General features: G+C 32.1%; 1 protein-coding gene across 1 annotated transcript; it reads right to left on the bottom strand.

Annotated features, from left to right (window-relative positions):
• Positions 1 to 10,208: 10,208 nt before the first annotated feature.
• LOC127730588 (uncharacterized) lies at positions 10,209 to 12,872 on the bottom strand. Its single transcript, XM_052239051.1, has one exon. The coding sequence runs from the start codon at positions 12,864 to 12,866 to the stop codon at positions 10,848 to 10,850; it is 2,019 nt and encodes a 672-aa protein (XP_052095011.1). The 5' UTR covers positions 12,867 to 12,872; the 3' UTR covers positions 10,209 to 10,847.
• Between the last annotated feature and the right edge of the window lie 1,139 nt (positions 12,873 to 14,011).

The following is a 14,011-nucleotide window of genomic DNA, read 5'->3' as shown; positions in this document are numbered from 1 at the left end:
CCTGCTAGTCAAATGCGTTTTGTTAAAATATACTTTTTCACTTTTACATGGCGTAGAATCCATTGTCGATCGGATATAACTTAAGGATATACAAATTATATATATACATATCAAAAACAATCGAAAATAATAATTATGGGAAAAATATATTTGCACGATCAGCGTTCAAATGAGAAAATACGATGCTGTTGTAAACATTCAGTTTTCCTCTGTACTGGACTCGCGGTACATCCGGCAACACATACACAAAGTACAGAAAATCACCACTAAAGACATTTGTTCAGTGAATTACAACTAGAAACACATTATAATTGCCACTACATATATATAACACATAAAACTTATGTATTCAGAAACAGCTGTTAGGTACAAAACCATGCCAAATATTCTGTAGATGTTTATATATAAACGAGTAATTCAATTTTATTGATCAATAAACCCAAGTAAGAATAAAGGATATTTGGCAAAATGTTCAGTATACCAGAATAAGAATTGGAAGAATGTGTTTATCTATATTAAAAATTTACAACTTCAATAATGTCTTAAGAGAACATTTAATAATAAAATTCAACCTTACATTTCTTCCTGAATAATTACATTACATGTATGTTTCATTATAATACGTTATTTAGATTGGCTAACAGCAATCTCGCGTCATTCTGAAATTAATCTTAATTTCAAAATGAAATGTAACATTCATGATAACACGAGCTTCCACATTAAAGTGCACAGGTGAATAAAAGAAAAACTTGACAGAAATCGTTTTTTCATGATCCTAGCAAAAAAATGTAATTATGAGTAATGAATGCTTCTTTTGGTAATTTTATAGGGTTGTTAAAGCGTTGACCGTACGCACATTTTTAGAATGAGCGCTTCCGCGCGAAATACAAAATGTACATCGGTCAACGCTTTTACACCCCAATAAATTTACAAAAAGAAGCATTCAATTCTTAAATAAATTATGCGAATCAAAAATGAACACTTAACATCGTTTTCATTTACTGCATGTCCTTGATGAAAAAAGTTTGATGGACAAAAAGTAAACTCGCCATTTAAAAAAGCACTGGGCATCTTTTGTACATCTCGCCAATTGGTTTTGTGGATCTTTAATCGTTCATCTGACAAAAATGTCCTTATTTGACTTTAATTTCACCCTTTTCGTTTTTTTTTACGGAAACGCTATTAAAATACAAATATATACTGTTCCGAGTGAAAACAAAACGAATGAATTATATTTTTATACGACCGCAAAAAATTTTGCGGTCGTATATTGGTATCACGTCGTCGTCGTCGTCAGCGTCGTCCGAAGACGGTTGGTTTCCGGACAATATCTTTTGTATAATTAAATAGAAATCTATGAAATTTAAACACAAGGTTTATAACCACAAAAGAAAGGTTGGGATTGATTTTGGGGGTTATGGTCCTAACAGTTTAGGAATTAGGGGCCAAAAAGGGGCCCAAATAAGCATTTTTCTAGTTTCCAGACAATAAATTGTGGAAAGGTGTATGGATCCCTCTGAAATTATACCACAAGTTTCAATACCACAAAGGGATGGTTAGGATTTGCTTTGGGGAATTATGGCTCAAACTGTTTAGGAATTAGGGGCAAAATAGGGGGGAAAACAAGGGTTTCCTGGTTAATGGACAATTACTTAAGACAATTATAAACCAATGTAAGGGAGGTAATCCAAACACAACGTTTTGATTAACTCCCTTACACCGCTTTTAAATAATGTATAAAGAAAATTTGTATTGTCTTGAGATGATTAGCTGTCAATTTACTTTTAGAAGTTACTATTAAGGAATATTAATTTTAGCCATGATTATGTATGTCATTTTCTATTTTAAGACTTTTATGATGTATTTAAATGGGTAATTATGCTTTCAAACTCCATTGGAAATTTGAATTGAGATTATGACCATATCTTGAGGGAAAGATTTTTTTTGGGGGGAAAAGGGGGGGAGGTGAAAAAAATTAGGGGGGGGGGGTAAAAAGAAATTGTGGGGGGTCAATTTTTTCTCATTTCGAATTTCAGAAATTAAAAAGAAAAATTCTTCAAATATTTTTTTTGCAAAAAAAAAGCGGAAGAGGGGGGGGGGGGTCAATACGCAACAGCATAGTGTATTGCACAAAAGCAAAAAAAAAAGGGGGTCATTTGTTTTGTTGTGGGGGAGGGGGGGAGTCAATTCGCAACAGCAAAGTGTATTGCACAAAAGCAAAAAATTGAATCATGTAACCAATTCTAAGTTCTTTGACTACAGTTATTCTGTGTCAGAAACCTATACTGTGTCAAATATTTAACTACAATCCAAATTCAGACCTGTATCAAGCGCAAATATTGTGTCCTTTTTTGTCCCATCTGTTCATGGTTGGACCTCTGCGGTCGTATCCAGCTGCGCTCGGCGAAGCAATTTATTTTCAGTGCAAAGATCAAATTATTTATTATATGCATTTTAATATCAGGCGTGAAAAATGAAAAAGTATTTACAAAATCTTCCTAGCGCCATCTTCTCTAACTTGATTAAATGATCCTGTCACAAACACACTGGTGTTATTCGGTATATCGAAAAAGATCGTGAAAGAATAAGTAACGGTGGTCAAGCATTGAGATTGGATGTTGAAAGATCTGGTATCGATCGTGAAAGCAAATACATACAATTCAACTCCAAAATCTGTGAAATAGCCTTTGTATCATCAAAATGCGGACAAAATTTGAAAAAAGAAATATGTCTGTCAAATGGTTCAACTTTGGATACAATGGATACTACAGATACAGTTAAGTCTGCCTCATATCTTGACTTACATCTAGAAATTGACAATGATGGTCGGTTGAAAACAAAACTTTACGACAAAAGAGATGATTTTAGCTTCCCAATTGTGAACTTTCCATTTCTATGTAGCAACATTCCAGCAGCGCCTGCATACGGAGTATATATCTCCCAATTGATACGATATTCCCGGGCTTGTGTGTCCCATCATAATTTCCTTGATAGAGGATTGCTGCTCACAAGGAAGCTATTAGACCAAGAGTTCCAAATGGTGAAGTTGAAGTCATCCCTTCGTAAATTTTACGGACGCCACCACGAGTTGGTTGACTGTTATGGAATAACCGTTTCACAAATGATATCGGATATGTTTCTTATGTCGTAACTACAATACCCTCCCTTTTCACGAATGTGACTTACCGAATTAGACTATTTACCGGATTTGTAATAACATAAGCAACACGTGTGGAGCGGGGTCTTTCGTCCCTTTCTGAACAATACTGTGCGCTTAGGTAAAAAAAATGCAGTATTTTTTAAGAAAACACAATAGGCGACACATAACCCCTATGCGAATCATTAAAGAAAAAATAAGTTTTGGATCTATAATGGGTCACATTGCAATACATCATGTATATATTTGAAACAAAATATATTGTGTGTCAGATAGTACAGTAATATGAAATTTATGTTTTCCTTATAAAAAGGTTAAGATTATTTTTCTAAAGGAAGGGATTTTGAAATTTTTAATCTAACATGATCGTGAAAGATCAAGCAACGCGTTATTTTGATCGTGAAAGCAATGCGTTACCAGACCAGGCTCCGGCGCCATAAAACTATTTGAGTAATTTTTTTTTGCTCAGCCTGAGAATTTTCTCAATTTTTTTATTCTCAGCAAAATACACCGACATAAAAAAATTCTCAGATATTTATTTACTCAAAGTTAAAAATATTCTTAAATATTTGAGTATAGCCAAAACCATACTTAAGTATAGAAAAAATTTCTTACATGTTGCTATTGAGGGTATTTTGATATAAAAAAAATACAACTGTTAATAGGGTTATTGTTCAAATTTTGTTAAAATTTGCATTGAAGAACGTCACTAGTCTGCACAAATGAAAATGTATCAAAAAAAAAAAAACCATACACATCTTTACTCAGTCCACATTTTTTGTTTGGTTAACATTGTCTTTCATATATTTTTTAAGGATAAATACTCAATATCAATTTTGTCAAAAACTGTAAAAGTTGAGGTTTCAGGCTTTTTCCGGGGTTCATAATTTGTTGATTTATTTAAAATAATCAATCATCCTATTGTTAGAACAATAAAAAAGTACATACGGTGCTGTGATACTATGAATTTTAGAAAAGATTGAAAGACTTTTTAAATCTAGTGTGAAATAGCTTCACTGCTCCTTTGTTGTTGTATGAAATCACCCACATCTTAGTGGGCATCGGATATTTAAGCAAAAATAATGATGTAATGGGATGCCAGAATCTCAAAATAATTGGAAGCCAACATCCAAATGCTGAGGTATTCAATATAGAATTAAAAGAATTACATCAGCACCTATCAAAGGTGAAAATGCCATTTTAATATTTTTCTTCATTTTCTGTAGAAACTTTTCTAAAATATGCTATAAACAGAAATGATCTAACAACTACAAAAGTTATTTAATATAATCATGAGAGCATCCAATATCTTTTATAACCAATAAAATCCATATGCAGCATCTGCTATTCATAGAAATAAATGAATAAGTATATTTTTTGTAAAATGAGCATAAGTATGTTGATACTATCAAAAAATGCAATATAGTAGAAATATTCCAAATATGGCCGTAATATTTTCTTTGAACATTAAAAAATTTAGTAGCATGCATACGACATAATTTGACCTTTAGAAATCAAAAATATGTCTTATAATTCTGTGATAGTATATGAGAATTAAAAATTTGTTGGTTGTAGCATATTATTCTTACCGAATTTTAAAAGAGATCACAAAAAAGCGTCCAATTAAACAGCTTCTCATTGTAGATACTCCTACTCTAGTAGTATTACTGTATGCATTATATATCCCGCTTGAATATCAGATCTTTATTTGAAATAACCCAAGATATACGAGGTGATTTACAGAATTGAAAATACCCCCCCCCCCCCCCCTAAAAAAAAATAAAGAAAAAAATGTGCAAAAAAAATTAAAGAAAAAAGACTGAATAATTAGGTGCTAAAATGTATAATTTTTTTTATATAATAATTAAGAACAAGATAAAACGAATGAAATATTGATCTGATCGTAATCGGAAATGGTTAATTAATGTACGTAAGCGATGCAATTTCTGTACATTCGTAAGCATCAGTATTTTGCTCCAAAATCACGATCTTGCATGAGGAGTTAACAAATCTTGACGTATCATTTCGTCCCCTATTGCAGTCAAAGTCAACCTTGCATCCTTCTCATGTATTGTGTCAGAAATTATTACACATTACAACACTGATAAAACAGTTCGTGACAGAGGTCAAACCAAGATGACCATTGACAACAAATAGCTCTGCAATAGTGGAAAACAAATTGAAAACAACAAATCAGAAATATGACCATTATACCAAAAGGACTTTAAAATAATAGCCAATCAAATGAGTCGAAGGTCAACTTTGCCCGATGGAGTTGAAATCTCAGTTTCTTTATATTTTCAAAATTTATAAATAAACAATTAACGGGAATTGAATAGAATTGCAGAATCAAAAAGTCTCTTTCGCCAGCATGCTTACTACGTCTTCGGTTTCAGATTTGTAAGATCCATAATTCCATTGTTTGGTAAGGGCTATTTGACTGATACTCGAGGACGGATAACTTTTTCTTTGAATTTTTGGGGGGTATAGCATTTTTTGTTCACTACCAATAAATGTTAAATATATTTTAATATTCTCCAAAATAGTTGATACATAGGCAATATTTTATATTGTGTTGGATAGTTGGTCTATCAAGGATAAAATCTAGTTCAGGAGGTCGATTTTTTTTTCTATTAGTTTTCAGATCTCTCTTAAAAAAACTACTTTTTACAAATTACTACAGCTACCTTAATTAGATTGTAGTACTGGTACCTCATACCTACAAACCAAATACATGTAATGTCACCCTATCTACTGATTATTATCTCAGATATCCAAATTATTACAAAGAAAGTAAAATAATTTCCTCCCTGTTTAGTTTTAAACAGATATTAGTCAAAATCGATAAATGTATCATTTGTGCAGTACAGTGACAGATTCGGGGAGGGAAAAAAAGGGGGGGGGGTGTATTACTGGGTAGTGTCGTCATACATATGTCTTTGATACAGAAAAAAAATCTATCATGTCAAAATCATGATACAGAAGGAAATTTCCATATGCACGATTAGAAAACAAGAATCATTTACAGAATAAACATTTCTTACTGGATAGAGAAAAATGGCCAATAAAATTACAGAATATGGAAAAATAGAACACCCTCCCCCACTCCCCCTTTCCCTTTATCAAGACCCTCATATATCATTGTGACAGATAGTTTTGTTTGTTCTATTTAACAGTTTTTATTTTCGAAAAAAATATTTGTACAAGGTGTTGTTAATAAATGTAATGGACAATACCGGTATATGCCATGCCTTCTCACACGAGGTCGTACTTTCATTTTCTCTCACTGTGCAATATATTAAACTCATTATGAGGAGCAATTTTTATGACTACTTGCATAATTGTTAAATCGTATTCAATTCTGTATCAAATTTATATTAGTTTTAAAAGTTACATATCTTGAATATTAAAAACAGATTAAAATTATTTACTGGCATTCATATTGATATAAAAATATCCGGTTTGTTGGGTTTTTTTTGTTATGATTTGTTTTTTTTTTTGTTTATTTGTAGATCTGAGAAAAAAGCAGCTCTGTTTCAATAAACAATTGGCTTAGAATTGTCACATGGTTTCTTCTTATGTCGTCTGAATGCATAATGTATGTCATTGATCCGTAATAATATGTTTATTTGGCATACCATACTCGATAGAAGTGCGGACGTGAAAGAAAGCACTCTTCACGTAAACGTCAACGAAGGTTATACATTCCAAGGAGATTACGTTTCGAAGATTTCGCCATGTATAAAACATAATCATTAATACGTGTATCTTAAGACAGAAGTTGTATGAGAAATATAAAAAGTAAAATATTTTTATAACAAGCTACGGGTTAATAACTCAAATATTTCAACATCTTTCTCTTATAATTTCAAACAATTGTCCACAAATAATTTGTGACTTTATATCCTGTGACTTTTTGTCAGGACTGTGACTTTCTGTCCATTTACCGATGCTTACACAATTCTATTTGTCATTTTATCTATCATAGATTATTTTTATGTTTTACAGTGTTGCTAAAGAGATAAAACCTGCGTTTTTGCGAAGTTTAAGTACACTTTTTAGTTTTCAAACATCTATTTTACCGCTTACATCACTGAGAAAAAAATTCGCAACTAAGAATATACACCTTATCGCTATTCCCGGCTGACCCGGCCGCTTGAACTTTTGACGTCAACAACAATCACTTTTCCATTGTGGCGTCAGATATTTTGTATTATGACGTCAAAATTTTACGGGAACCTGTGTGATATCCAGTAATGGCGGACAAATAGCGATAAGGTGTATTCTCAAAGTTGAGAATATTTTTTTATGGCAGAGAAAAAAGTTCTTATTCTTAGCTGAGTAATATAATTCATTCTGAGAATATTTTTTTACTCAGAAAATAAAAGTTTTATGGCGCCGGGGCCAGACTGTGTAGATTTTGCTCATGGTTGATACACCTTATCGCTATTCCCGCTTGACCCGAGAATCTGTCCCGCTTGAACTTTTGACGTCATACAACAATCACTTTTCCATTGTGGCGTCAGATATTTTCTATTATGACGTCAAAATTTTAAGGGAACTTTTGTGATGTCCAGTAATGGCGGACAAATAGCGGTAAGGTGTATTGTCATACGGTTACCTCTAGTTGCTTAATCTACGCTATTTAGTCTCTGCTGAATCATATTGTCTGGTTTGCAATCATATCACATCTAATTTTCAAATTAATCATACAAAAAAATAGATTTCTTTTACCAATTGATGTACTTTAATTGATTGAAGCTTGCAATAGCTTATTAAGGACGTACCTTTTTCGTTGTTGTAATTGGTAATTGACTACCGCTTCATTTCTACAAAACCTTAAAAAAAACTTAGCTAAAATAATACTGATTTTATTTATATCCAAGTAGTACTTCCATGGTCATTCACAGAGGAAAAATAACTAACTTTTATGTTAAAAGTCTAGCGATTTCATCCTTCATGGGACTTATTGATAATTCTGTTATAACGTAAGAAAGATTTTTATTTATATGTATACACACAATCATATTTACAATCAACATTGCAGGACTCTTTGGTATTCTTTCAAATTTTGAATATATGCATGTTTTACCTATTATCTTGAAAACTATAATAGATAAAAAGAAACTATAAAAAGGAAAAATTATCAGCAGGATATGATCTACAAATATGTCAACTTGACTGAAATTTCAGTTAACTCTTATTTGAGTTATTCCCCTTGAATGATTAATGATGATTTTTTATTAAAAAGTGGTCATTGTTGAAGATGCGGGTGAGCGACACAGGGTATTTATAGCCTCTAGTTTTATCTACTTTGACCGGAATCACTTTGGAATGCCATAATATACCTAAATATAAATTGTTGTTGAAATCCTAGCACATTATAATTTGTTAATATGTGAATAAAAACGAATTGTTTACCACATATTTCACCAATTTTCACATGCCACATTTTGAAATCCCCGGAATCAGTTATCATTTTCCGTTGAAATACTAGCTCTAAAGATATTTCTCAAAATTTGTGAGTTTAAAAAAAAAAATGAGTTTTTACCAAAATCCCACTTTTTTTTTTAACAAAAGATCTTCCTCTTAATGAAATAACTAATGCTCATAAAACGATTGATATAATATGAGGCAACCTTGACTTATAATACAACATAAACATAAGAGACGGGCAAACAGACAGTGATTGTCATAGAATTCCAGTCTTTTGCTGTACCAATTACAATACTAAATTTTCAATTACAATGATAAATTTTTATATAATTAAAAAACAATTTGAACGATTTCAATAATTTTTGTAATGACGATAAATCTTCCACGATCCCTTTCACGACCACAAAAAGGTGGTACCGATCTTTCACGATCACAAAACGGTGTTATCGATCTTTCACGATAATAATTATCAAATTTATATAAATATTGCAATTTTGCACCACTTTCTGATTAAGCTATTACAAAATAATTGTAAGAGCCATTTGAAACATTAATATAGAACGAAATTGTTAAAGGGGCATTAGCTTCGAGATATAAAAAAAAATAAATATGATATTTTTTGGTTCAATCATTAATGAAAGTGATAAAGTGAAATAATAATTCGCTTTTGGCAGCCAATTTGGTTCAATTTTGTCAAAATAAGCTAAGAAACATCGCTGATGATTTATTCACTTGCAAGTGAATAATTCGACCTCATTGAATCCGTATCCATGTGACCTTTAATTTAACCCCTTAGGTGGGGATGGGTTACGCATGTATTCAGCTGTTAAAAGGAAAAAATGTCAACAACATTGAAATTGAAACCAGGATGAACCATTTGGTTGACCGAATCGGTCCACAAAAAAAATTCATTCTTATACAAATAAAATCGATGATAAACATATTTTTTAACCTAAATTATGAAATCAAACAGGCTTAGAAAAATCCAATTTCACATGGTCACTATCTGTTTATATTTATATTTATGTTATATCGGGTTAAATGACCGTCGGCAGTCTTCGGAGGTCATCTCGATGGTTAATTAGATGACGTCTATAGACAAAAATACACACGAAATGTTGAAACATATTATAAAGTCCACGCATTGTTGATTGTTTATTTTGGACTTTTTGTAATTTGGATATACGTGTTTAGTATGTTATAAATCAAATATGAGAATTTGAGTCAAATCGGTGATCATAATTTTGACAGCAAATGCCCATTTAAGAGTAAAGTTATTTAGTCATTCATATGATGAAAATAATTCGTATTTGTTAACATTTTTTTATTATGTCATTGAGATGTTGAAGAGCAATCTGCCTTTTGTAATTTTGAAAAAACGGTGATCTTTTAAAATCTGATTTTCTCAGATACTGATCATAATGATGAACCATTTTGACGAACAAATTAATTCTTTTAATTTGATAAATTAGATTATCTATTGACCTTGCGTGTGTTTTCTCGATAAGATTTCCTTCACGATCCTTTCGCAATACTTGACCATCGTTACTTATTCTTTCACGATCATTTTTCTCGATATGCCGAATGTCAGCCGTGAAACAGTAATCACAATAAAAACGACCAATACTTGATTTTATTATAGATTAGACAATAGACATGTCCATGTGCATCAGCCACGAGGTGGACTAGATTATAAATGTTTGAAAATTTGTAAAGTACTTTATTGTTCGTATATATGTTTCTAGAGATATGTTTACTTGGTTGGCTCCTGTATTTAGATAATTATAGTATGTGTTCATCTGCCTCAGCCACGATGACATCATAATGGATACGATGCTGCTTCTGATGCATGATCAACAAACACTGACCATATTGGTATATGGTCTTAATATAAACTCAGGTTATATTCCATATTTGAGCTGTTTTCTGGAGTATTATCTATATTATAAATATTTTACTTGCTAACCATCGTACTGATGTTGTCCATAATGGTTCATCTATTGGAAATATCTAAAGTATTTCTTCTCCTCTTATATATGAAGTGGCTATTGACTCAGATGACACGAAAAGGCAAACGTCATTGGTGGCTTTTCTGAAGACATCTTTTTTGTAATACGGTTACCTTGATCATTCTACAGTTTGTTAAAGAAAGGTGTGCAACACAAAATAAAATAGTAATTAGAACTTTTAAGAAAAGAGAATTTCGATATCCCTACTACATCTAGGTTTTTTTTATTCATCAACTGGGATTCATTTACATGTCCGAGTTAAAATCTTGTCTATCATTTTGTTGATCAGTGACTATTCTGTATGCATCAATGTACTTTCCTCCTGCAACGTACACGAGTTCTTCGTTGCCATCTAACCAAATATCCGTTGGATTGTTTACATTTTCAAACTTTTCCAGTATTCTTCGGTGTTTTAATCCATCTTCTGAAAGCAGATGTAATGACCCGCCATTTGCTCTGTCTACCACTACAGTCAATCCGGAAGACAAAACAGCAATACATTCAGGACTTTCCAGTTCTTCGTTTTTATAGCAAAATTTGTTCTTTCCCTGTAAAGTTGAACATTTGATCTCTTTATCTGCTGTTGTGAAGACAATGTATTTCCCTATTACATTCATTCCGTTTAGACCACAACCTGTGTTAGTGTTGAAGCATGTACTCATTTCGTTTGAATCAGCATTTATACTGAATTTCTTGATTGCTCTGTTGACAACAACATACACTTCGTTGTTTGAACTAAACAATGCACCAATATGATCTTTATTAAAAGGATTTTTTGTAAGTTTAACTATTTCTTGAGCTTTAACTTCTGCTTTGTATAATTCTTCACTATAACATGATATAAATAGCTGCTTCGACTTTTTATCATAGCATAAACGTTTGACATCACCATGGATATCTGTGGTGCTGACGATATAACCTGAATGTTTTTCAACGATGTACATTTTTTTCTGTGGTCCAGCATCTCCAACTATCATATATTTTTCATCTATACATACACCACATGTAAACTTTGAACCTGTGACACAAATACTTTCAACGAACGTTACGTTCGCATTTTTGAATTTGGGATAACAATTTAAGCCTAAACCTGCACAGCGCTTGTAAATATCAATCATCTGACCAAATATCGGACTCTGATATGTATTAAATGTTCCAATTTCTACCATTGTCTCGAGCTGGCTGAAAATGCCTTTCTTTTGAAAGCTTAACTCAACCAATGTGTCGCTGTGGTTAACCCGGGTGATTTCGCTTACATGCGATGCAATATGATGCTTTATTTTCTCAACAAGAATGAACAGCTGTGTCTTGGTTCCAAATTTTTCAACAACTTCAATCGAACGGATCCAATGGTCTAGATTCTTCCCAAATTGTTCCAATAGCCGCAATCGTACATTAAAACTCGTATATTTTTCATCGCGGAACATGTGTAGTTGTTTCACAAATTTATCAAACAAATTATCAAGTTTACTTTTAAGTTGTTCCAGAAATTTTGTCGCTTCTTCTTCTGTGTATTCTGTTGCAAGTTTGATATCAGCTTTTTCTTGATCCTTTTCCTTTAATAGATTTTCTACCGCTTGCTTAATTTCATTTATCTTCACTGGGAGAGACTGGTATTTGCCACTTGTCATGACGCTGGCAATAGTCATCACTCTTTTACATCTTCTGTGCATAGTAGATACGCACGAACCACAACAAATAATTTTATGATCACAACAAAACACATCTACTAAATTTGACGGATGAACATAACAATGCTCAGATATCGCATTAACAACCATTCCGTAAGTTAAGGAAGCAAATTCTTCAACAGGAATTACATTATGCGACGCAGAAAGTTTCATACGACTATGCATATCATTGCATTTTTCACAGAAAGCTTCTTCGCATATTTCGCACCAGAACTTTGCTTCTGATATTTCATCATGTCGTTTGCAAGCACTACACTTTTTTTTTTCTCCGTTTGACATAGCAATCATTTCCCGTATGATTACATTATGAGGCAGGTCAGCAGCCCATGTATCAATATCCGACTTTGTATTTGTTGGCTTGATAAGGGTTCTGCAAGTAGGACAACTAAACTCTTTTCTTGAACATGTTGAATGTGGTTCTTTTTTGCGTCCAGTTGATATTATGATCTCGTGTATGCATTGTTCACAGAAGGTATGCAAGCATGGTAATATTTTCGGTACTTTGAAAGTTTCATTGCAGATTTGACAAGTGAATAATTCTGTCTGGCCATTACATGGCCTAGAGAGCGCCATATTGTAAAAGCAATATATTCTTGATTTACTTCCGTTTCCATGATATTATTCGTATTGCTATAAATAACACTGGAAATTTAAATAGATACAATCAAAGTACTGATGTACTGTTTACTCGAAATTTTCATCTCATTGTAGAGCTGGCAATTGTATTTTTACGCCCATAATCGAATAATCAATTCATACTAGGGTCGATAAAATATTCAACAGTTGATCAATTCGTTTACAAAACTTTTAATTTTTCGAAATACTAAGGATTTTCTACCTCAGGAATAGATTGCCATAGCTGTAATCGGCAAAACCTTTCGGAATTTTGGGGTCCTCCATGCTCTTCAACTTCGCACTTTATTTGGCCTTTTTAACTTTTTTATTCGAAATACAAAATTGTAGGCCTATCTATGAATAGTTTATTCGATAAGTTCTATCAGTTGGTACAGATGGTCGTAGGGACCACTGAAAAAGATAAGCTGAGTAGAGTCGAAAATTTGATTAATAACATGACAAATAAGACACATAAGAAAACCCAGATTGTTGCAAGGGTTCTTTTTTTTTTTTTTTTTTTTTTTAACGATAACGAATATCTTTATTCAATCATTTCCTGATATATAAATACCTAAGTAGCCCAGGTCGCATACTTAGGGGCCCCTGTATTTTAACAGCCTCACTTGACCAGGGAAAAAATCAAATGAATTTAAACTTACAATAGTTTTACATACATATATTTAAATAACCAACACAATCGATTGGAACCCAATCGATTTTACCTGTTAAGCATCACTGTAATACATAATCACTATCGTATATCCGGTTCACTGACTAACATGTGTTTATTTAAACTTGAAAACTATATATTTGATTGAGAAAATTTGAATTGGAAATTATTGATGTGATTGAACAAAAATTGAAATTATTCTGTAATATATACGTATGGATTATAAAAGGATAAAGCACATGTGGTAAGTACTCATGTATTAAGAAGCATGATATATGTGGTAATTTACTAATATACATAATATGCACAGACATAGATTCAAATATCGATTACAATACAAATATTTCTTTCTGTAAAAATAACTTATTGTTCACTACGTTCTTTCTAAAATACAATAAGATTATTATATATGGAATCGAATACACCTTTAGTT

This window comes from Mytilus californianus, unplaced genomic scaffold, assembly GCF_021869535.1.
Source record: "Mytilus californianus isolate M0D057914Y unplaced genomic scaffold, xbMytCali1.0.p SCAF_2, whole genome shotgun sequence".
NCBI lineage: Eukaryota > Metazoa > Mollusca > Bivalvia > Mytilida > Mytilidae > Mytilus > Mytilus californianus.
Note: the sequence above shows the minus strand (reverse complement) of the source record. Positions and strands in the feature narration are given on the sequence as shown.